This window comes from Enoplosus armatus, chromosome 20 (genome assembly GCF_043641665.1).
Source record: "Enoplosus armatus isolate fEnoArm2 chromosome 20, fEnoArm2.hap1, whole genome shotgun sequence".
In the NCBI taxonomy this organism is placed as follows: Eukaryota; Metazoa; Chordata; class Actinopteri; order Centrarchiformes; family Enoplosidae; genus Enoplosus; species Enoplosus armatus.
This window is the reverse complement of record NC_092199.1, coordinates 14,861,976-14,887,683: the sequence shown is the minus strand read 5'-3', so window position 1 is coordinate 14,887,683 and position 25,708 is coordinate 14,861,976. Positions and strand designations below refer to the sequence as shown.

At 44.3% G+C, this 25,708-nt stretch overlaps 1 protein-coding gene across 1 annotated transcript in view; it reads left to right on the top strand.

Annotated features, from left to right (window-relative positions):
• cacna1g (calcium channel, voltage-dependent, T type, alpha 1G subunit) overlaps positions 1-18,234 on the top strand; it is a 218,334-nt gene extending 200,100 nt beyond the window's left edge. The window contains exons 30-39 of the mRNA XM_070927129.1: positions 209-342; positions 2,741-2,811; positions 4,440-4,518; positions 4,893-5,014; positions 6,195-6,623; positions 8,213-8,365; positions 10,711-10,833; positions 13,711-13,918; positions 14,118-14,284; positions 17,248-18,234. Coding sequence (XP_070783230.1) covers positions 209-342; positions 2,741-2,811; positions 4,440-4,518; positions 4,893-5,014; positions 6,195-6,623; positions 8,213-8,365; positions 10,711-10,833; positions 13,711-13,918; positions 14,118-14,284; positions 17,248-18,234 — 2,473 coding nt within the window. The remainder of the gene's footprint in view (positions 1-208; positions 343-2,740; positions 2,812-4,439; positions 4,519-4,892; positions 5,015-6,194; positions 6,624-8,212; positions 8,366-10,710; positions 10,834-13,710; positions 13,919-14,117; positions 14,285-17,247) is intronic.
• Positions 18,235-25,708: the final 7,474 nt, after the last annotated feature.

The window sequence follows — 25,708 nt, the reverse complement described above, 5'->3', positions numbered from 1 at the left end:
AAGTAATCAGATATGTGACTCTAGCCTGTAAGTCCAGGTCATTTAATTCATCTCTATACTAAAGGAAATGACTTATCAGAAATTGGTGATTTTGACTATTTGCTTGGATCAGTTTTTGCAGCCAATCGCATTAATCAGTGGTTTCAGTAAAACGAAATGGTCTAAATCCGTGTAAGGGATTGATGAGTGTGTGTGTGTGTGTGTGTAGGTGGAACCAGCTGGATCTGGCCATCGTGCTGCTGTCCATCATGGGCATCACTCTGGAGGAGATTGACGGCAACGCTTCTCTGCCTATCAACCCCACCATCATACGCATCATGAGAGTGCTGAGGATCGCACGAGGTATGAACCCACTGCCCCCTCGTCCTGCCCATCCATCCATTCATCCATCTATCTATCCCAACACCCCCCCCCCCCTCCGACAAACACTCTCACAGACACGTACCGGTCTCTTTCACGGTGCTGTACTTTTAAGATGCCTTGTAAAACAGCCACATCCCTGGAAACTCCCCCCTTTGTCATTTTTGCATGGCGGGTCTCAGCAGGGTTCGGGCAGGGTGTGAGTCCGCCAGATGGCACAGAGAAACACAGTCAGCTGACAAACACAGCACCGAGAAGGAGCAAGAGGGAGAGAGAAATATAGAGACAAAGACTGAGAGAGGAGAGAGGTGAGGAAAGATAGCTGAGGATGGGGGAGAGCCGAGACACATTATGACAGTAAGCGAATTAAGCTGGGAGACCAGGTATGGAGGGAATAAATGAGAGGAGAGAGGGAAGACTGGAGAAATAAAAGGAGGAGGCAGGGATGATGAATAACGTCTGACCTGAAAATAGATTACAAGGAGGTGGGAAAGAAGTCGGAAAGAGGAGCAATCTGTGTTAGAGTGAAAAAAAGTTGAGATGAAGTGAATGAGGATAAGGAGAGATAAAGGAATGGAGGAGAGGTGTGTCGGTGGGTGAGAGAGCATACAGTAAATCTGGAGAGAGAATAAAATGGTGGGAAAAGGGCGGAGGGCGAAGGTCGAGCTAGAGAGACGGCATGGATTTGGCAGGAAGGGGGGAAAGCTAAACTGCCCGTGTGCTTCAGGCTGATTACTTGTCCAGGTAATTAAAGATAAGGGAAGGCTGGGGGGGGGGGGGGGGGCGGGCAGGAGGAAGGAGGTGAGGGGAGCTGGGAGGAAGAGGAGATAAGACCAGGCAGGAGGGAAGCTCATCTGTTTTGTCTCGTCACTGACTGTGTAATAAAAGAAGTGGCATGGAAGTCGTTATCGATTACTGTCTCACAGTAGACCGGGCACAAGCACATGCTCCTGTGTGTGATGTGTGTGTGTGTGTGTGTGATGTGTGTGTGTGTGTGTGTGTGTGTGTGTTTGTGTGGCACACATCGCACGTTCAGACTGTGTGTCGATGTGATTTAGCTGGATTACGTTTACTCACAGGCTCCACTGTAATCATCCCCGCCAACACCGCCGTACGAGTGTCATCCTCTTCTAATGTTTAAACTTGAATTCTACTGAAGCTGCCTAACGATAGCTGTTTATAAAATGTATTTCATATTACATACTATTACTGCATACTTTACAGGCTGCACAATGCAATATGTATCGTGTCCAATATGCTTACTTACACTTTCCTTTTTAGCTTTTACAATTACAGATGGCTGAATTCCATTTAGCTGCTTTGGTTTTAGGGTCATGTTGCTGTGCATGCTTAAAGGGCCTCACATTGCCTGTTTACTACGGAGGGAGATGTGGCGAGATTTGAGGGGGTGGGAGGATCGCTGAGAAATTTTGCGACGGCTTTATAGTTTTGACTTTTTAGTTCCGCCCACTAGTGCATGAGGTCGCCTGAGCTGTGAGTAGCAGTAGCAGTTTCCCAGTGGCTGTTTGATTGGATCGGTAAATTTGCCAGGATGGGCTGCCACTCAAGCTGCGTTTTCTTTTGCTGTTGTTTACAGTCTGTCCCCAGACCAGACTGTTTCCAAGGGGGTGTTCAGTATAAGCAGGAAGACTTACGGGATCACGGGATTTATTGTCGGCATATTCAAACATCTAACAGGCTACATTTTTCTCACTAATATTGCACACGAATATATTACTTCTACTACTACTATTACTTCTACTACGCCTGTTTTCTCTTTGTCAAGAGTTAGATGAGAGGTTCGATACCACTCTTGTGTCTATATGGTAAATGTACGAGTAAAGCCAAGAGCCAGTTAGCTTAGCTTAGCACAAAGACTGGAAGCAGGGGGAAACAGCTAACAGCTGTGTCTATGAAAAGGTTAAAAAACCTGCCTAGCAGCACCTGTGAATGTAGCAAATGAACCTGTTAAATCTTATTTATTTAATCACAGTTAAATCAGGGTTTCTGCGTCACTGTGAGGTTGCTAAGCAAACCATCAGTCGTTGAAAATCTCTACTATTCCATTCATTATTATGCATTATCTATCAGTCTTGGTGTACCTCTTGTGGTGCCCCATCGCCATACCAGTGACCTCATCAAACTGCAACCCCAATCAGGAGGATATGACCTCAATCAGGCTATCTGAAAGCTTAATGTTATTCAATAACAGGAAATCTGTGATTAAACTAACGGCGCAGGATTAGTCTGTAAGTAAGGAAAATGTCCTTTCAATTTCACTGAAGGCGTGGTGGCACAAGTCCCTGCTCTGTTATGTAAGACTGAACAATCTTAATATTAGTGAGACAGTTTTTCATTTTCTGTCTGTGTGTCCCCGCAGTATTGAAGCTCTTGAAGATGGCGGTGGGGATGAGAGCTTTGCTGGACACCGTTATGCAAGCCCTGCCTCAGGTACACAGCCTAACTCTGTTAAATAACATCCACCAGAGCCACTGGATTCTCTTTCCCCTCCTCATCTGTGTTTCTCTCTGTGGATCTTTCACTTCCTAACACGTCCCACAGAAGCTGTCCCTGAAATTGCATCCCAGGGGCATTTTCTTTTTTGGTACATATTCTTCTGTTTCAGGGCGCTATTGTTTCCCATGAGCCTTTTGCCAACTCTAGAGACCCGTATTTGCATAACCAGCCTCCCCTGCAGAGATTGGGAAGTGAATACAGCTTGAGGTTTTGTTTTGAACGATGGTGGGTGGATTTGAGGGTGGTGGAGTTGGTAAATTAGAACAACTTCTGCGGTGTTTGCATTGCGAGAAAGAAATAACACTCAATCCTGTGTTCACAGCATTCTTTGATACTACCTCTGTCTGTCATTCAAAGAGGGTTGAGCGTTGTTCCAGGCTAATTCCTCCTAGAGCTCGGAAGTCTTCATAATTAATAAATTCAATAATAGGCGGTGGTGGGGGTGTGAGCAGGCTGCCACATGCTGGTTAGCATTGACAGCAGCAGCAGCAAATCTTTGAAAACCTTAAGCTTTTCATAACCTAAACCAACCTCTGTATCAAAGCTGAGCGATAACAGCTTTGGTTTATTATCTTTTTCACTCTTATCCAGGATCAGCTGCACTATTAGAGCTGCTCATATATTTATTCTGATTTTGCTTCTTTTACTCTATTGTGTCACTCATTCACGGCTTTTATGTGTGGCACATATGCAGGTTACAGTGATAACGGTGGCAGATTTACAAATTCTTTGTCGTTTTAAGTAACAATGGTCCTGGATTTCAGACAATGGTAGACAAAAACAGCTTCTCATTTCAAGCCGGCTAGCTAATTAAGCTGACGTTCATCGAAAGAGTTAATCGAAAACGCTAACCCTGCAGGTCTTAAACATGACCTTGATGGCTACATACATGATGTCGTGCCAAAAGAGTGAGGCGAAAGCTGCATGCTCCATGAAAAAAAGTCAGGATCCTCCAGTTGACGATCCATGTAGAAGGCCTGGAAATAAAGCAACAGCATTGCTCTTCTATTGCAGTGTAACCTACTAAGATTAAACAACATTTACAACAACGTTACCTCCCCAAGTTAGTCTACACAGTGGATGTGCAAGTCATCAAGCCCACAAAATAATGTAGTACGAAATGCTCATTGGCCTTGGAAGTAAAGCTTAGTTACTACTGTAGGTAGTTAGCCAGACATCCTAACATTTGCAGCTTACGTGAGAATAGAAATACACACTATTTGATCCATTCCTTACAGTTTTTTTCTTGTTTTCTTTTTATGGAAAACCACCATCCAAACACTTTAAATGCGGAGTATCTCTCTCAGTACAGTCCCAGGCTCACCGCATCATGCAAGCCTGCTGTGCCTAGTTCCGGTTGCTAAGCTATGATTGGACGATCACTGTACGGAGGTGGGGTTTAGCAAATAGTCAATTGATGTATCTTATATTTTCTCCTGGCTGTTTCCTCGGGGGGCCCTCGATTCATTTTCTCACTGGGATGAGCTGTTTGTTTGTCCCTCGTTGTCGGTTTATTTTGCCAACAATGCTAATCCCTCTCTCTTCCTGTTGTCTCTCTGCAGGTGGGGAATCTGGGTCTCCTCTTCATGCTCCTCTTCTTTATCTTTGCAGCGCTGGGAGTGGAGCTGTTTGGTGACTTGAGTAAGGACACGCACCATGCGTCACAGGCAGTCAGGCAAACCAGACAAAAGCTCCAACAAATATTCACACGCATACATACCGCTCAGGCTATGCACAGGCATGCACCAAGTATTTAATTCTCCCCTCTGTGGGTTTAATCCATCTGATGTTAATTGCTTTGTAAAACCCTTTGTTGAAATACCATATTGATTTCTCTAATTGAAGCTAGTAGCTTTCGATTAATACAATAGTATTACAGTTTCATTGCAAAGCCCTGTGTTGTGGCAACTGGAAAGCCATGAAAGTTTCCACGTCTGTATCTTCATGTCTCTCTTTTACTGTCTGGCCGTTCCTCTCCTTCTTCATCCCCTCCCTGCTCCTCCTCGTCTCCCCAGTTTGTGATGAGCTCCACCCATGTGAAGGTCTGGGACGCTACGCCACATTCAAAAACTTTGGGATGGCATTTCTGCTGCTCTTCAGAGTTTCCACTGGAGACAACTGGAACGGCATAATGAAGGTGAAGCTAACTGCAGTTTGGGATCCTGAAGACATACATACATATAGTTGGTTGTAGATGGGAGTCTTTCCTGTACTATTTTAGTACTAGATTTGTTCTAATTTACGCTTGAAGACAATTAAGATACCTTAATTAAGATGCCAGTTACCTTAAAATCACTCTTCCACTCAATCTCTGTTGTCTCTATGTTCTATTTCAGGCCAGTATCCCTACAAATCACATTTATATTGGACAATTATGCAACACACTTAAGTCCAATGCCAACGTTCAGTGCCAGTAGAAGTGGTGTGCCCTTTATGTAATGAAGCAGAAAGTAAGAGTGTGGAGGTCGTGCTGATGGATGGGCAAAGTAGTGCATTTGACTTTCACACCAGAGACCTGACTCATGTCCCATTTTTATGGATTTTTGTACCATGAACATGAGCTTTACCTAACTTTGACCAAACTGTAGCAGAAGTTATCCCTGCGTGGAGATCGCAGCCACGCTAGCTCCTCTTTGAGGCTGTACTAGCTAAATGCTAACGACAGCATGCTAACATTTCCTAATTAGCACTACACATAAAGTACAGCTGAGGCTGATCGGAATGCCAAACGTTGTTCAGGTATTTGCTCATAAATAAAATAAAAAGTATTGGACAAATTAAAGTTTTAAACTAATGGTGGCGCTAGAGGAAAAAGCAGGGGTTTTCCCAAAGTCATAAGGAGACATCATGAGGGAACCAGGAATGTCCGTACTAACTTTGGTGCTAATCCATATTGTAGATGTTGAGATATTTCACTGGATAAGTAAAAATAAACTTTGACCTGCTGATCACCAAAGTCAGCAGGAGTTTTTCCTTCGGGCAACATAAACATCTGCACCAAACTTCATAGCAATCCATCCGATATTACTACTTAAAAACCTAAAATGTCAACATCATGGTGGCACCAGATAGAAAGTCAGAGTATCACTGAGGTCAGTGGGCTTTATAATCTGGGGACCATGAATGTTAAAACTAAATTTCATGGCAATCCTTCCAACAGAGATGTTTCAGGAGTGACTGACAGACTGGCTTCGCCATCTATAGAGCACACTGCTAGTTGCCATTGGACAGTCCAGTATCAGCGTTCTGTTTGGCTGTAGAGACGTCTATATTGTTTGCTGGTAAAGCTTTAGCAGATGTTTTCATGCGTCTTCCAGGACACATTAAGGGACTGTGCCCATGACACCAGCACCTGCTACAACACCGTGGTGTCTCCCATCTACTTCGTCTCCTTCGTTCTGACTGCTCAGTTTGTCCTGGTCAATGTTGTCATCGCCGTCCTGATGAAGCACCTGGAGGAGAGCAACAAGGAAGCCAAGGAGGAGGCGGAGCTGGAGGCGGAGTTGGAATTGGAGAACAGGCTCATGGCGGATGCGGGAGACATGGCGACGAGGTCCCCCCAGCTCAACCCCCTGGGTCTGGGAATGGACAGGTCGAGTTCTGGGGGCTCCCCCTGGAGGTCCACTGGAGGAGGGGACAGGGAGCAGGAAAGGGACGGTCCTATGGACTCGCCCACTGCTGATATAACCAGAGACTCTGTAAACATCAGAGCAGACCCCCCTTCATGCCCGGAGCCCCCGCTAGAGGTGATAAATCTTTTTTGTGTTGCTTGTATGTTATGTACATGTGTGAGCGTTATTGTGATTCTGAAGGCCTTCTTTCACCATAGTTCCCTCATCAGCCATGTTAACATAACTCTGGTTGTGTTTGTGCTGAGTGACAGAAACAATGGACTTTACTGAAAAACATTTCCTCTACAGATCCCAATAGTAGCTTGTTTAGTAGTATAAATACATCAGTGATATCCCTCAGGATACTTACAAAACTGCATATCACAGATGGCTAACTTTGTAGCTACAAGTAAATGCCTTAATCACTCTGTTGATAAGTTTAACATTATTGCACACAAGTAAAAGAGACTCGCATTCAGATAACGTCTATGTCTGCGTGACATGGCAGATGCTCCGAGGTCCCTTGCTGCTGGGGGGCCGGGCTGCGCGGCCAGTCAGATGACCCCCCCCACGTCCCAGGTCCAAACCATTAGTTGATTCTCTGGCCCCGCTCTGAGGGACGCTGAGCACGCTGGATGATATCTGAAATAGTGAAGGAATGTCTCTTCACTGTCTCAGTGTAATAACTGGAGTCTGTACGTAAACAAACTATAGCGGATGTGGCCATTTTAGGACATATTAACTACACATTCTGGCGTCATTTCAAAATATAAGTGGATACATTTATCAGGGTCATCACTGTAAGTATACCCTTTGATATAAGCTTGTGGGTCAAGATACACTCAAATATTGTTTTGTCTGTAAAAATGTATTCATCTACCACAGAACTGACATATTCTCTTCACGTATTAGACACTTGTGACTGCATTGTTATGGTTTATCAAGTCAATAATGTATCTAGAAAATATACTGGAAATGCACATTTATTATTCTGTGTAACCCGCACTGACCCATACCAGGATGGTTTACAGTGTGTGTGTGTGTGTGTGTGTGTGTGTGTGTGTGTGTGTGTAGCTGGTCCCTGTGGAGGACATGCCAGTCATAGATAGGTCACAGTGCCATGGGAAAGCAGGACCACAGGGCCTTGTTGTTCACTTCAACAGTTATTTCCAGACAGCGGGGGAGTGGGGGGGGCTTTTTGGGGATAGGAAATAGAGGTCTCGCTATCGTTATGTTTCCCCTCTAAGATGTTATCCGTCTTCCTCCGCCGCTCTTCCAAAACATGTGTGGTTAAGCCGCAGTCTCTCTTCTCCAGCCCTGTGGGAGACCAGCTCCACTGCAGTGTTGCAGTGCCCCCCTGTGGAATTACATGGTAAAACATGAGAGCCTGTAGTGGATGTTGGTGAGGAAGAGGCTGTGCATGTTCAGTTGCTGTGTGCTGCGTGAAAGTTATTTAATAAAAACACTCACATTTGGCTAAATTTATTTCTAGTTCTCCTACTTGGATGTGCTTCTTTTGTCTTGTTTCTGTTTGTATATCTGTTTGTTTCTACCTGATCGACTGTCTTTTTCCTTCCCTTTCTTTCTTCGTGATCCATTCTTTCTTTCCACATTTATTCACGTGTCTCTGTCTCGCCTTCTGTCTTTCCTTCTCCCTTGTCTTTTTGTCCCCCACAACTTCTGTCCCTTTTCTCTCTCTCCATTTTCTCTCTGCATTATCTAAGTTTGTCCAGCGGAGAGCGCAGTTTGACTCGGTCTCCCTGGTCATCCAGGGTTCAATGGAGGGAGAGTTGAGTTTGATGGACAACCTGTCCGGCTCTATCTGCCACTACTACGCGCTGCCCCCCAAGCCCAGCAAGCACAGCACCGACAAGAAGGTCAATAATCACCCGAATGATGACTCACTTCTTCCATTTCATACGTCCAGTGGGTCTTGTTTCTCTCCAACGTGTAGGGCTACACCAGTAATCAATTACATCAAAAACAAAAATCCAGAAAGGTTCCAGGTAGTCTTGTTTTCCTTTACACAAACCAAAACACAGTCATATCCCTTGTTTTTCATGCAGTTTCATGCAAGGACTTTCTTAAAACAAGCTAGAATGCCTTTAAAGGGTCGGTTCTTCCGAATAACCAAACATCCCATTTTCTGAGTTAGTGGCGTCCAGCCATGCAAACAGTTTAGCCCAATAGTTTTGAGATATCCGTCTTTGAGATTTATGCCTCCAACCCCAATGCCATAAAGCTACTAACTAACCAATGACTACCACATGTCCTTTCAGAAACCAGGATAATCCACAGTCCTTACTGGAACTACTTTCTCCCAAAGAAATAGTCCCTATCTTAGGACCATGTTGAAACTCTCACTTTAACATGTTATCACTTACATTGGTGTGTTTTGGAGATCCATATATCAAATATAAAAACCCGACAAGGGGTGACCAGATGAACCTAAGAAGTTACAGTACCAGAATAAGAAACTTCTTTTCTAATCTCAAATCACTCTTTGATTGAAATGATCCCAACTCTTAGACATACGATGAGTGGTCGCAGGTAGATGTGACTTTGTCTGAGGGGTCACAAGCAAAGAAAGAGTCTGAGCTAAGTAAGAAAACGTGTTGTTTTTATTTTATTTGGGTGAACTGACCTTTTAAATAAAGCAGATTACTATTGAAACAATAGATTTTTATTGAAAACAGGTGAAATTATCTCACCACCATTGGCAGAATTTACCACTTGTTTTAATGAATATGAAATTTTATGACTCAATACCAGACTAAATTACTTAAAGATGGATAAAGCTCGCAGAGTACAGAGTCCCTGGCCTACAAAGCAAAAGATGGAATTCAATTTAAGAGAATTTAGTACATGCTGTCCGTTGAACTTCATTTCATAAAATTCATGAAAAAGCATGCTAATGTGATGTTTTGTACCCTACAGCCATTACCATTTTTGTACTGGCATTCCTCCACGTTGAATATTTTCTCCCTCTCTAACTAGCCCCTGTTGCCCACCACAGTGCAGTGCGTCATATCCCGCCTCAGCTATGATCTCATTCCCTCGCTCACGTCTCCACTCACTTATATTCAGTCATGCTTGGCAGGTCTTTCAGTCTGGTTCAGCAGCCTCAGTGACATTGGTTTAGAGTTTGCTCTGTCTCTCCTGCACAACTTTGTGTCTGTTTGTGTCTGTATGTTTGTTTCTAAGTGTGAATCCCCACTTTACCCAACAGTCCCAGCGAAGCGATAACCCACCAAAGGCATTCCTGAAGCTGACAGATCACACTCGATCTGTCAGCAATGGCTCAATCGATAAGCTATGGATCCCAAGCTATGGATCACTGAGTCCCTGAATAATACATCTGGGCGCCTCTTTTCCTCATTTGAAGGCACATTTTGGCCAATTACATTAGCATCGCAAAACCCCATCTTCTAAAAGCTTTAAGCGCGTTTGAGATGTCGTTATTAGACGCCACAGGCCACCTCTCTCTCCTCCGGACACGTTAGCGGAAATGTTTTCCATTGGGGTTTCGGCCCATGAGCCTCTCTGCTCGGATGGCCCATTTGCCTGTCAGAAAGCATTTCCCCCTGTTAAGCAGGTACGAGGCCAAATATACGGCAGCTCCCCTTACAGAGGCCAGAAATGCTCAAGGCTTCTAAACGCTGCGACGCTGGAGCCAAACTCAGCAGAGCGCTAGGACTCAGAGTTCAGTCATGTGAGTTAACTCGAGACTAGCATCTTGGATTCGGCTAATTTAGCTGCGTCGGCACAGTTGTTTTGTTCAAGATTGAGCCTCCACAATTTTGAAATAACTGTATATTACAATACACGCAAAATGAATGAATGAATCCTTCCCTTCCTGTCTGCTTGTTTGTTTCTGTGAGAGAGTGTCTCATTTACATCACGTTAAACAGTTTGTTGTCCAGAATCATCAGGCTGTGCATTTTAGTGTGTGTGTGTGACCCTGTCCTAATATTGCTGTTGGTAAACCCACAATGCAATAATAGCAATACAGTTTAAAAAGACCTCTTGTGGTTTTCCGGTCTGTAGATTATATTTGTGTTTTTTTTCCTCGTTGCTTTGCTCTGCTACATACTTCCAACTGTGTATATGTTGTTTTAAACATGTATTTTCCTGTTAGCTGCAGGTCTTTATCTGTGCGTAGCGTCCTTATTTATGTGTGTTTGTTCTCTCTGCTCACCAGCCGTTGTCTCTTCCTGCCTAGATCCCTCTAGCGGAGATGGAAGCTCTGTCTCTGGCCTCTGAGAAATCCTGGTCCCTAGCTCTGACAGACGACTCGGCCCCCGACGATTTTAACCCCCTCTTTCTAACCAGTCTGGAATGCAATGTACTGACAGTTCCTCTCTTTCTCTTTCTCCATCCCTCTTCCTCCTCTTCCGCTCTGCAGTACCTTGTAGTGTTTCCTTTCCCGGGGAACTTCCAAAGCCACTTGTCCCCCCACTACGCTCACACACTGGGGTGTAACAGGGGGAAACCAACTGGATGCTAAATTAACTAAACAGCTCATTTGCACCCGTAGAGTCAGCACAACTAAAAACATTTAAAGTGGCTATAATCAGTTATTTCATATTAATAAAGGATCACATGACCACTTGTATGTGGAAGGTGTCATTCATACCAATGAACCCAGAGAATTAACCCCCGACTCAGCCCTACAGAGCTTTTTAACGTTTTTCAGCTCATTATTTTGGCTTTCTGACCTGCAAAGTTGCTGTTTTGATTCACTCTCACCGCTCTCATAGTTGTTTTCAGCCGCAGTAGGCAGCTATTTTCAGCAACAACAAAAAAACCCACTAAAAGCTGACTGTACAGCACCAAACAGCAGATAGACACAGTTAGCAATTAGCAATTTAGCAGCTACAGCTCTTTATAAAAAGAGACGGATATTTCATTCAGGAATCAAAGGGCACCAAAACTGAACTAAAGAAGCGTAAAAATTTGACTTTTTATTGCCAGGTGACCGTGAAAACACAACTGCAAATGAATGCTAATGTTGCTCCATATCTGCTGGATGTGTAAATAGGCAGCTGTTTGCTAACAAGCTTGCCAAAAAATGAGTGATGACAGGTTTAAAGCCACTGTGTGTAGAATTGGAGAGATTATAGTATCTTTTACATTATTCTAGTGACAGAAATGTTTGTTTTCAAAACAATTAGACAGTCCTGGTAAAAAAAAAAAATTTTTCATCTCAGTGTGCATTGCCATCTGCTGCAGTTTCCTATAATTTCTTATATGTAAATCTAAATTTGCAGGAAAGTTCCTGGAAACAACTGTGTAATTTGTTATTACTTGTAGGGACAGTGGAGACAGCAGGTCAGCTAAGCATGGAAATGGGAAAATTGGTCTAAAAGCAAGCATACAATTCAACATATATGGAGAATAAAGTGTCCAGTGCTAAATGAGTAATTCATTTACTCAGCTCAACTCAATATTTACGTAAATTAAATCAGACCTTTTACTACTTGTAAACTAAAGACAACTGACTAAACTTCAATGACTTTATCAGAACTTTGTCTCTATTTTCTCTATAATTAGTCCCAATTTACATAACTCTTTCCAGCAAACTTCTGAGGAAATTACCAGGAAATGACAGACCCATAAAATACGGTGGCACCCAGCATACTAATACGTGAATACACGTCCTGAATACGTGTCTGATTGGCTGGCATGTGCGAGTTAAAATCGTATGTCGGGACACTTCCACCATAGTGGAGAGTCAACAGTCGCTATTATAAATCAGTGCGCACACAATTGCAGCAACATTTAATTTATGCCCCATGGAAAACAAATGGAGCCAGCTGCATTAAGTGGTCATTGTATAAGCACAAAAAATGCACTCGGAGCTGTCTGGATCTAGAAAATAATGGACTTGCTGGAAGGAACGCTACTGTTTCACATTGTAGTGTTTTTTTTTGTCACCACCTCATCCATAATTGTCTCATACCAGGACACGTGGTGCATTGAGGCTTATGTATGCATCCTCACCAGGATGAATCTATATGCTCTACATTCTATACGGGAAGATGTCCTCAATGACAGGGTGTCATTGAGGACATCTTCCCTCTAAATTGAAAATGAATTGAATGTCATCTGGTTGTCGGGGTATAATTAACAACCAGTTTGGCTCATTAAGGATCACATCACTTCCCTGTAGTCGCATGTCTTCCTCAGAGAGGGTCACTGTAACCTTGGCCCGTGCTGCACGTCCAGGCCAGCCATGCAGTGGGATCAATTTTTATACATCATCGGGTCTCAGAAACACATGACATGAAATCGCTGTTAATTGGATTGTGCTGGGACAAATACAGAGAGAAGGGGAGGGGAGGGGTGAAGAGGTAGAGGAGCACAAGAGGCGTTGAAAGACCCTGGTGAATCTAACCATGTGCCCTCCAACTTTCTCTTCTCTTTCTCATTCCACCTTTCCAGCCTACTCTGTGTTACTCTCCAGTCCAGTCCAGTCCAGTCCAGTAGAGTAGAGCGCCTCCTCACCTGCCAGTTTGCAGTTTTCTCTCCTTCTTATGTCTTATTTTTCTTTCTCTCTCTCTCTCTCTCTCTCTCTCTTTCTCTCTCTGTCCGTCTCCCTCCCTTCTTCTTTTCCTGAGTTTCCTGTCTTTTTCCTATGTGCTTTACACGTGAGTCCACGTCTTTTCTCGTAGTCCTTTCCTGTGCGTCTTCTTCTGTGTTTGTCTTCTGTCCTCTGGCGTTGTGTTGGTTTTCACTCCTCTCTGACTTGTCGTGTGTGTTTGCTACGGGAGGTAGTGTGCTGGAGCTCCAGTAGCTCTTGTGATGAATGGGAACTGGTTCTGTAATGGGGTCAGGCTGCGGGACACTGCCCCAGCTGACACACGATCACGGAGCAGGCTGACGTGGACTTACATGACCGCCGGGGAGTTAAATGCAGACGCAAGACTCAGAGTGTCTTGCGCTTAAAAAGAAAAACAAAAAAGAAAGCTTGGAAATTTCAACCGAGCACGGCCTTGTCTCTGTGATCTGTGGCAGCTCTGTGCCAGTCGACTCCAACACGCAGATCCTGTCTGTTTTCTGTGTATGCTGATGACCGCTGCCTCTTTGTTCACATTGTGTCTTAGAGAGATATCGGCTGTGAATGTGTCAGAAAGAGTGTGAAAGTGCTTGAGTTTAAAAGAGTAGCACCGATGACTCCAGCTCCAGAGGGACCCTGACTCTCTTCTCTTCCTCCCCCCAGCCGGAGCAGCTCGACCCCGGGGAGCCACTGGAGGACAACCTGCTGAGCGTCAGGAAGCCCGCCGTGGGACGCACACACTCCCTGCCCAACGACAGCTACATGTTCCACCCCCTGCAGCCCTTGGGCGACGCGGCCCCTGCTCCAGCACAGCTACTAGCACAGGCACAGGGGCCCCAGCACACACTGGGTACCCACAGGGCCCAATCAGGTAGCGTGTGATACAGTGTTTATTTAATATCACCTGTTTTCTAAGACACCACATTTGCAGACTGGTAGCTTATTTATTTGTTTTGATCCAGAATGTGTGACACCTCACTGGGATAGGACGGAAATGGGAGGCCTTGATATTTAACCTAATGCAGGTTGACATCCAGATGCTGTAACTGTTTTGTCGCTTCCCCCCTCAGGCTCCAGTAGCTCTGTGTGCTCACAACCGGAGATTTCCCAGCAGCTGACTGTTCCCACGGACCTCTTCAGACCCATCAGCCCCCACAGCCACTCAGACTCGGAGAGTATACCGCGACTACCCCCTCCCAGACGCACGCACACACTCAGCCGCACGCTCCGCAGACAGGTGACTACATCATACCGTTCCAGACTTTCATTTTAACAGGCCGTGTTATTTGACGATGTGTCTCAACCATGTGCCATTGACGCCCATCAATCTGGAAGTTTTTATTGATACCAAATACTACAATACGAGGCTGATTTTACAGATTAATGCACTCTGTAGTAGAGACAAGAAGCTGATCTTTGAAACAGCTGCTGGAGTGTTTGGTGAGAATGAAAACCTGCAGACCTTTGGGTTGAGAATTACAGGAGAGCAAATCTCTTTCCTTCGTTGCATGTTCTAAACAATTTCACTTGTCTTTCCTCCTTCTTTCTCCCCTTCTTCCTGGTATTCCCATTGAATTATCTGCTGCCTCATTCTCCATGCTGTATCTGTTACTCTCTGACCTCAGCTCAGTTGGGCCCAAAAGCCGCCCGACCCTGAGCTACTGCTCAAACACAGATACTCCTGTTTCTGAAACAGCGACAAACAGCAGACTTTAGCTACCACTGGGCCTTTCAGAAACACTGGACTCCCATGTTCACTTCCCATGGCAGACTAACACATACACACACACACACACACACACACACACACACAAACAGGCTTCCCTCCTTTTTTCCCCTTTGTCACTCATTCTATTTTTTTTTTTTTGCCGACTGCTAACCATCAGCCACAAAGCATCTATGACTCTCCAGCAGGTAGCTTTGCTCGTAGGAGACCTTCATTCTTCTGTATTCATGTATACAAGCAGCAGGAGCTTGGTGTTAACCCGGCATCAGTGGATCATTCGGTAGCTAAGTGATAAAATGTTTTCAAGCCAGACTGAGGTGTTATTTGGCCGAGAGATTTACCCAAAATGCAGTGCACTTACTACACTACAAACTATACAACTCAGGGGATTGCTACAGAGCAGCATGCGCTGTCCATATGCATTTGGCCATTTTGTACACGCACCACAGTGATAGAGCACTTGTGAATTTTCTATTGACTTGATTAGTGCTTGAAACGCACATAACCGTTAACCAGAGTACAGTAGTTATTATTTATTATCGCAGGTGACCCGATTTTGCTTCAAATAGTCCGGCAGGGTGATAATTCTTTTAGTATATTTCCAGTATGCACTCTCATTGTTTGGTACTTGGTGTTGTGTTGCTGTGGCTGGTGATTGGCCTGGCCTGGTTGTGATATCTGTGACCACTAGGTGTCTCTGCGATCACACCGTTCAGGCTCATGCAGGGGAAACCCCGTGATTCCACACATTACTCAAAGTGCTGTGCCCTGAAACTCATGCATGCCTTGTTTCCTCATCTATAGATTCAAGATATTTCAATTGACCTAATCCAACACAATTATATTCAAGTGCTATTCATTTCTTCTCCCCAGTTTGTGTTCTATGAGGAACAAGTCATGAGCTCATGAGGACATTTTATGAGTTTGAGCAAACCATTGTGCTTACTAACCCTTCCTCTCCTACAGTAGCTACATATTATGTCTACCCTCTGACTGTTGGCCTTGCGCCCTGTAGATGGTTTTGTTCAGACATACGGATGACGGCACGGAAACACCGATCAGAATTTGGTTGTAAATTTGAAACTGACGATTTACAGGGTTTTGGTCAAAGGTTAGAGGGTCAGGTGGTCTGGCTCAGAGTTCACTGTGTCAGCCGGCACCCAATCAGCCGAGTCCTTCTGTCCAATAGAAAAAGCAGCGTACTCTTTCCTGGGCCAAATGAGAACAACAGCAGATATGAGCTTCTGACTTGGAAATGTCATTCAGTCAGTACCGGATGCTTGGGAACATCTCTCAGACGTACTGGATTGTAATATGACAACTAGTCTGTGTTTATTTCACACCAACAAAAAATGTGGGGTAAAAAATATCCAAAAGAATCTTAATCGTGATGTTGAGAGTGTCAGTGGAGATTGAAGTAGTTCATTTTAGTCGTAGTCAAGTCCCTTTAAAGACCCCCTCTAGACATGTTTTAAGACATAGGAAAATGCTTGGAAGAATCATTTATGTCTCATATAGGTTTTCAACTAAAAAAGTTCAATTAACTAGTTGCTTTTTTTGGTTTTTACTGTATTTATATATTTAAATCACTTCTACTCTACCTCATTAAAAAAGAATCCAGAATCTATTAATATGCAAATATCTTTCATTTCAAAAGTTTAATTGCTGGACACAAGATGTCTCCTACTTCACTGAGAAGTCAGTTCCAAGTGTTTTTCCGCCGGAGGTTTCAAGTCTTCACATCACACTTGTGTAACTTGCACACTGGATCAGGACTGGCTTTCAAACTTATTTGTGATGTCACAAAGTCCTGCTGGTACACACGTACACGTGTTAAACGCAGACTGAGGGTGAGCACAGAGAAACTTTCCACTTTCAGGAGATGAATGTGAAAACAGTCTCCTAGTGTCAAACTGTGCGCGTCCATCATTCTGCGCAGTGAAGCTCAAACATCCAAGTGAAGCAACAACAATAATACTTTCTGAGTGGAGGGGGGCTTTAACTATTATTGCTATCAGATGTGAATATAAGATACTGGCTCTGCCTCTAAAGAAGCACTGTGCACTAAATTAATAAAAGAATCCAATCCACATCCAATAATGTCAAAAGCTGTTTACCCAACTTACTCTTGTCAAATCTTAATATGAGTAACGCAGTGCAACATCTGTGTTATCATTCATGGAGGAATGCTGCAGTTCCAATTTAACCCCACGCTGCCTACAATGACAAGAACAGAGAGGACTCTGGGAACATGCCGGCTAGACTGTGATCTTTGACCCAAACCGCTGCTTCTCATCTTCATCGCCTCACACTAACTAGTCTCCCCGTCTCATCCTCCCTGATCCCCCGTACCCCTTCGCTCTCCTCCATCTCCCCCTCCCTTCCTCGCATCGCATATTTACCTCCATCTCCTCACCCTTCTCTCCTAAATACCCCCACCTACCCCGCTTTCCCCTCCATGCCCCGTCTTCCAGGTTGCCGTGTCTACTGATTCTCAGGAGGCCCTGTGTTCAGATGGAGGGGAGAGCAATGAAGGACTTGTGAATGTGGCCTCTCTGGGCCTCCCTCCATCCCCCTCTACCTCCTCCTCCCCCTCCAACTCTCCCTCCCCCTGCTCCCGTCATCAGCAGCAGCCTGCTCTCTGCCTGGTCCCCGCCACACCAGGTGCCTCCCCTAAACCCTCGCGCCCCAGCAGCGTGCACACCCAGCTTCACCGCCAGCACTGCCCCACCTCCTCGCCTCCTCCGCCCTTACCAGCCCGGCCGCACCAACAGGAGGAAGCCTCGATGGATAAGGAAGTGTCCCTCATTACCCACGCAGGGTTGGCTGGCGGTGGTGACATCATGGCGGAGGACAGGGGCGATGGTGGTAATGAGGGTTACAGCAGCTGCGCGGGCTGCCAGGAAAGCCGGAGTCCATGTTTGAGGCAGCTGAAGAGGTTCCACAGCGCAGACACGCAGGGCCGCAGTGTCCTCTTGCCCCGCCCCCGCCCTTACTCCTGGTTGGACGACCCGCGGCGCCACTCTGTTGAGGTGTGCTCCTCGGCGGAGTCCAGCCCCCAGCGCAGCTCCACTTCCTCCGGCTTCGTGTCGCGTGCCGACAGCCTGCAGATTCACAGCCAGACCCCCGTTCAGACCTCACTGCCCTCACCCCGACGCAAGAAGAAGATGAGCCCGCCCTGCATCTCCGTAGACCCCCCTGACGGAGTGGAGCCTGGCCTCTACTCAGGCTCTGGTGGACTCGCTGGCATGGGGCTAGGGGGGTTAGGGATGCCCCCTCCTCTGCCAAGCCGGGACACCTGCCTGAGGAGGAGAGCGCCCTCCAGTGACTCCAAGGACTCCTTTGACCTGGGAGTTGGAGAGGGTTCGGGACAGGATGGGGGCTCGCCAAACCCCAACACCAACCCCAAGCTATTGACTCTTCCCAGTTTCTCCTTTGAGAAGACGAGCTCCGAGCACTGAACACTGATACTCCCAACACACAGATCACACACACGCACACAGCCGGACGAACCCTCCACACACACAAACACACGATGCACGATGTGTATCTGTGATGGTGATAGTTCTAGTAATAATGCTGTAGAGAGTAATAATGGTGAAACTACAACAAACAGTAAAAACATCCTTGGTTTCTTAAGGAGTGCAGTACTGTAGTAGTGTGACCATCCCTTGTCTTTGTATTGTTACTGCCAAAACAACCAGAGAAGAAGAAGAGGACACACGAGACAACAACACAAACATGACTGTTGCTCTTCTGCTACGCCTGCATGCCACTGGCTGCAGCTTGACCCCAAAACCTCTGGCGTGACATCAGCACCTGGGATTTTGGCGCCCCTCTGTGGTCGCCATCTGAACTGCCTGGTGTTGCACAGGGTGGGCTTTGCCCGGTCAGTGGAGGTACAAAGCAATATGAACGTTTTAGAGACACTATTTTCTTAAATTATTGGGCCATAGTGTTTGTACAGGATGTTGTTTTTTAATTTCATTCAATTGTTACTTTCATGTCTTTTTTGTGATTTTCTTCTCTTTTTTTTGTCGAAATGGTTTGTCTTTGTCTCTCTTTTTTTTCACTGTAGGATATTTCTAGCTTTCTTGGTTTACTGAGGAAAGTGAACGTTTTTCAAAGTGCTGAAAACCATGTATTTGTAGGAATAATATATAAATATATATATTAAAAAAGAACAAGTCATTAAACTGAGCTTGGATTTTTAAGCACACGCATTAGACCGTGGTGGTTTGATTGTTGGAGGAAAAAGGAGGCTGCACACACGTTTTCTTCATTGATTGCTTGATTCTCTCGAGTGTCTCAGACAGTCCCAAAGTCTCTGAACACAGGATGTGAAGACCGACTGAAGAACTATAAGAGAAAAACAACAATTTCAAATTGATTATACAGTTGTTTTGTTTTACCTGACTTTGACTTTTTCTTAGATTGTTTTATGTTCAGGTGTGTGTGTGTGTGTGTGTGTGTGTGTCTGCAGCAGATTTATATCCCTCTGGACATCAGAGATTGATGTTCATTCCTCATATTTCATCTCTGAGTGAAGACGGGGCTGTCACTGCAGACACTTGGCTCTTAGGTTCCACAAACACACAAGCATAATAAAGGTAAGTCAAATGTTAATGGTTTTCATTGTGGAGTCCAAATTTTTAAGAACGATGCTGCATTTAACCTTCTGCATGAATGAGTTACAGCATAGCTACTGCTGCTATGTGTGTAGCTTCTGAAGCTACGCCGGCTAGCCTGCATGCACAAATTGGGGCTACGGACATACGAGGCTGAGGCAACAAAATCTGTGATTGGTCAGCCTGGGCTACTTGTGTTTTCTCCTACAAGCTACTAGCTTAACACAATCGAATCTCCAATCCGACTGTTGAAGGTCGAGTTGCATTGTGGGTAACGTAGGCGCCTGGTTTTGGCAAGGAAGAAGAATCTTTTGTTCTGCTGCATTGATTTTGATCGTTTTTATTTTAAACTGTCTGCTGTGAGTTCGACAGTGTTCCAATGTGCAATGCCAAATCGTTGGAGTATGTAACTATACTTTACAGCAGGATACGTCTCTGCTCCCATCATTTAGCACCACCTTCCCCAAAATCTGTTCTTTCAGAATCAGTCAGTGGAGACAGATGAGCGCTGCACACAGACAGGACGCATTGTTTTAAAATGTCTGCACCTTTTGTCAGCTGTTATCAGTGGCTCGGTAGCAGCAGCACATTCAAGAGGTTGTGTGTCAGAAAAGAAAATGAATGTCTCCAGAGATGTATACATGTTCCTCCACTTGAAACAGGATCTTCATCTTCTCCTTTGAGCAATAGCTTATAGCTTAAGGTTATTATAAAACTTTCTCTATGTTTTTTTTTTCCCCACAGATGAGTTGTGCGGCAGTGAGAATGATGTGACACTCGGTGCACTCTGAGCTCTCGCTCTGTACGTTACTGCGCCGGAGTCATGGCAAACACATTAGCAGGAGATAAATGTGGTCGCAGCCTAAAATACCTTGTCTGCTTTTAGCACAGACAAACAACAGCACACGGTTAAAGAATGTCGAGGGGCAGGAAACATGGCAACTCAAACCCGAACAGAAGAGAATGCATCTAATGAGGCACTAAAACATTATTACACGGCCTTCATTTCTGCTGTTAACGATCAGTGCCAGTCGTCATAACAAGCAGGCAGCATGCATCACTGCACAAGTGACCTTTTATACAGATGAGCGTAGATTTCATCTTTAATGTTGTGTCCACACTGGCCGTTTCATAATCTGACCTGTGTTTGTTGATGCTCTTTGAAGTTTAAATATGTGGTCTGACATTTATGCATAAGAATGAATTAAATCATTAACATACATAATAATGAAAGTGCTAAGATCTCTGCGGGAGCGAAAGAGAACTCCTAAGGCGCTTGTGGTTAATAAATAACCGCCTTTGGAAACTGATGTAGTGATGTGAGCATGAAACAGAAACAAAGCAGCTTTCAACAGCGATGCATGTATATCAGAGGGCTCCTGCTGCTGAATGTAGTCCAGAGGCAATAAACCCACAAAGTGAAACAGATTAAGACTCTGGTTTGTTGGTTTGCACTGATATTTCAAAGGCAGATGAAAGAAAGAGTCTCGTCTCAAACTCGGAGCCAATCAAAATGCGGCCTTTAGCTCAGCAAGTTCTCGGTCTTTTCCAGTGTGTTTTGTATGTATTCATAGGATGTTGCTGCCTGTATGCCGGCATATGTTGCACATCATCAGACCATTTGAACCATCCGGGTGAATAAATATATATAAATATAAATATTGTTGCACAATAAAAAAAAGAACGATTTTAGTCCGTTCTCAAGTTGTGCCTCTTTTTCCTCAAACAGAGACTGTAGCTGGAAACGTGACCTTATTATCAATTTTATTGGTATATAATAATGTTTCTGTCCAATGTTTCATATGTTCATACAAAATGACGCATTCATATGTTGTGTGTGTGTTTTACAAAAAGAACAATGGGATATGTCGTTCCCGGCTACCTGGATCAGGAAATACAGTTGCAACTGCAGAAATGGTTGAAAACAAACTCTTATCGTGCAGCGGGCGGGTTATTTCAATCTTTAAGGATTCTGGAAACACCTTCGGAATTATTTTTGAATAATTGGAAGCTTAGTTCTGTGGCTCAAAACTAACAATAACACATGAGAGGCACAAACTGGGGCTACGGCTGCTGACGGTTGATGCATTCAATAGTCTTTTTGCTGTTTTTAGCACTATAATGTTTTTTTTGTTGGGTTTTTTTTGCCATCTGTCATAATATTCTATCTTATACTTTGGAGCTGTCTTAAGGAACATGTAGGAGTGTGTGTGTGTGTGTGTGTGTGTGTGTGTGTGTGTGTGTGTGTGTGTGTGTGTTGGCGTGTGTCTCAGTGTGGATGTGTGTTGGCTGCACACTCATCTTATTGAACATGCAGACCTGTATTTAATTTTTTTTTGGAGCAAGATTTCAGTCTGCACAGGCAGCCACGCAAAAAAAAAAAAGAAATGCTTATTTTCTGAGACAAACATGAAGAAGAAAAACTCTTCACTCTCCATCTGTAGGCTTGAAATGTGACGAGTTGAAAAAAGTTTGTATTTTGATCCTTCACAGAGGACGTCAGCTGGAGTCAGCTTGGATTCCAGCGGAGACATAGACTGACAGCAAAAAGAAAAGTGTCAAGACGTACAAACATGTTCATAGAAACTTCTTGAACTACTTGTTGCCACCCCTTGCTTTATCCACTGCATGTTCAGTGTGTTTCGAACACAGCTTCTCTGTAGTTGCTTTGAGAAGTTTTCCCCTTTACACTGTGAAGCAGCAAGCCACAGCATTTTCAAATCCAGCTGTCACGTCAACGATCTATTCAAAAGACATCTTTTCATGCTCACAGTATATATGCTAGCATGCTGATGTTTAGCATGTTTACCCTGTTAACCATCTTAGTTTAGTGTTTTAGCATGCTAACATTTGATAATTGGTACTATTAGCACTAGTTTTGACCTAATCATGGCGCTAGTTACTATAATCCTGAGGGGAACATGACTGTTTGTACCAAATTGTATGGCAATCCACCCCGTAGTTGTCGTGACATTTCACCTATCAACAGCCTAAAAAGCAAGTGCTCTGTTGCACTTATAACCACACCCAAAAGTGACGTCACAGTGCACTGACACACCCTTTGAGTGCACTTCTACATCACGGCAGCGAGGTAGGAAGTTAAACCACTGGAAGTCAGCAAAAACTATTTTCACAATTTTCCGCTGGTGTTCAGTTGCTCGCTAAAACCAGTAATGTCAACCGGCGGTGCAAGAAGAAACTCTAGGGGATCCCCAAAATCACTAGGCTTCATCTTCAGGGGGCCATGAATGTCTGTAGAAACGATCATGGCATCCATTAAATATTTCTTGAGACATTTCAGCCTGGACCAAAGTGGGGGACCGCCAGACAGACGGACGCCGTTAGCGTGGCTAAAAATCCTCCACTGCAGTAGAAGAAGAAACAGTAGGAACTGGGTGGCTGCAATGAAGCACACCAAACCACCATGGATTAAAAAAAAACGCTCTTAAAAATACATAAAGGTCTTTGAGACTCATCCATACACAATCTTCTTCGAATTTAAGTTCAGTCCGATGCTGAATTAATCACTTGTGTATATAGATGTGTACTGCCTGAAATGACAGTGATGGCAAATATCCCGTCTACACATTCAACAAACTGTTCAAATGCATAAAAACTTAAAGGGACTCTTGTAATACTTTTCTTTGCATATGAATGAGCAGCAGCAAGCACTCAGATTCAAGCCGCTGCTGGACTCTGACAGCTCAGACTGCGGACAGCCCCGTCTGCAGAATCTCATCAGAAGATTTGCAATGTAGCAAAGTGGGATTTGTTTTTTCGCCAGCAGCAACAGTGTGTGAGTGTTTTTAGTTGTTTTTTAGTTCCATCATCTCACGGTTTGGCTGTTCATGAATGATGATGCTCCGAACTGGCTTGCAAAGTCGTGTTTTGATTCATAAAGTTTCTCTTTTTTACTGACTTAACTTTTCAAATCCCCCATCCCCAGTGGGCACTCAGAAGGAGAAATGTAGCCCAGAGGTTAAGGTTATCCTATCTTCCATTTCCTTTTGGGGCTAATGTTACTTTATACAGTCTTTTGAAGGTGGACTCACTTACATTTTTAAGTCCTAAGGGTTAGGGTTCTGCTAACATGTGTAACCAATCCCAGGTGCCGGCAAATATATTAAAAAATGGTGCAGACTGGCATTTCCACCCTCACTCCTTTCCCTGAATAAACCCAATAAACTGTCTGACACAACCCAACAAAAAACCCATTTCGAACACAATTGCATTCACTGTCACGGATTCTCCTACATTCTCCTCCTTTCGCACTTTTCCCACTCTTTTTTTAATCTCCTATTACGCTCCCCACCGCTTTTTCTCTCACCCGTCTTGGTCCTTATATTTTTTCATTTCAGCTGTGCCATGGCTGACAGCAGGGCATGCGAGATGTGCTGGAATATTCTGAACTCCTGTATCAGGTTTGTTTTCCAACGCTGTAGGACTGCGTGATTAAAGCTTCCCTGTCTGTATCTGATGTCTCATTTCCATCCACGCTTTACTTACTTGACCCCCCCCCCCCCCCCCCCCCCCCCGCACCCAGAGAACAGACAGAATAACACTCCATCAGCCTCACTAAACCAAATTAAGACGGCAGATGGCCTCCAAATAACAGGGTTGTAAATTGCAATACAACAACGCATGGAAAAACAGGGTTAGTCAGTTTTGTAGAGGTCTTCTGGCACATCAGCCACAATAGGTGGAGCAGAACGGAGGAAGTCTTTACTACACCAAAACAAGGCAAACTAAATATATGGCTGCTCCTCCCAACACAGGACTGGAGCCTGAAGCTCCTCTCACAAATTTCTGCATTCTACATTAAATTGTTAAATATCACATTTTAATACACATGTCAAACATGTAATTGAGTTGATAAATAGCTAATAAGTTCCACTTCGCGGTGTGGTGTGTACAAAGAATTAATTTATGTCACCTTCACAGAATCATCCTTCACCGTCTGCAGGAAAGAACTGACAATGCAGACGGACAAAAGCTCCACTGTGTCTGTGCTCTTGCAGGTATGAATCTTTATGGTATTTATTGCAAGCAGTGTTACTGTATTGTTCCGATCTTTAAAGCATTACCTCACCCTAAACTTGACATCTGCTCCAACTTCCCCAGAACCAAGAAACAACATAGAAAATACTAGAAAAAGTGCACTTGCTTTTGCTCCAGATTTTTAGATGCAAACACAAAATGGTTAAAATGTCCTAAAATGTTAATTCTTTGCATATTTTCAACATTGTATTGGAGTTGCAGTTTTAGTTGAAGCACTGAAATAGTTTGACGTGTCAGCATCGAAGGAAGCTTAGGTGCCAGTTGAAGTGTTAGAGCTGACAGCAGTTGAAATCAGTTGAAGTGTAATGGCTGAAAGCGTTCAGTTGTCAAGTTGAGTTGTCAGTTTGTGTGTAAGCGCTGAATGTGGTCTGAATTAACAGTTGAAGAGTAAGCGCTGAAAGCAGTCAAACTGTTGGCTTAAATAAAGGCCATGAAAGCAACTGAAATATCAGTCATCTCTGAAAGCAGTTGAAGCGTCGGTTGAAGCGCAAGAGCAGTTCAACTTTAGTGCTGGAGAAACACAAAGCGTGTCGCTACGTAGGGAATTGAAGTCGAAAGAGTTGAGCCGTCAGCAGGAGAGTAAGAATGTCAGTTGATGTGTAGACACTGAAAGCAGTTGACCTGTCGAAAAGTAAGAGATGTAAGCCGTTTATGTTTCAGTTGAAGTGGTGACCAGCTGCTCAGCAATCTTTCTCTGACTGACTTATGAGTCATGATGAAGACTGAGTTGAAGAGTTGCAGTGGCTCCCACATGGTGCATGAGAGTAGTGTTGTATATGAGTACGTGTGCACTACCTCACGTTACTGTTGGTGATGGAAGGCCCTGCTGTGAAATGAGAGCACATGACGAACGGTTCCTAAAGCCCTCCAAGAAATGTTGCAGTACATTTTGTGAAATCCTCTTAAATAATGTTCAAAGTTACTCGCCCAAATATCTGGCTGTGAAGATGACTCAGTGTATTATGCAATAAAAAAAAACAGTTTCATACTGACATTGATCTGATGTGGTTCAGCTCCTGTTGGAACTTTTCTAACTTTGTTCCTTCAGCATCCAATCAGCCAGTCCTGATATTTTCTCTATCGGCTGCCGAAAAGGTGAAACCGGCCCCCATTTAAAACAGCTAAACCCACATGAGGCTGCTGAATTCAATCTTTCATCTGAAATCCACCATTGCTTAAAATTTAAGTCAGACTGAGTCTGTGGAGTCTGAGGGCAGAGATAATGTGGATCTGTAAACCTGAGTGTTGA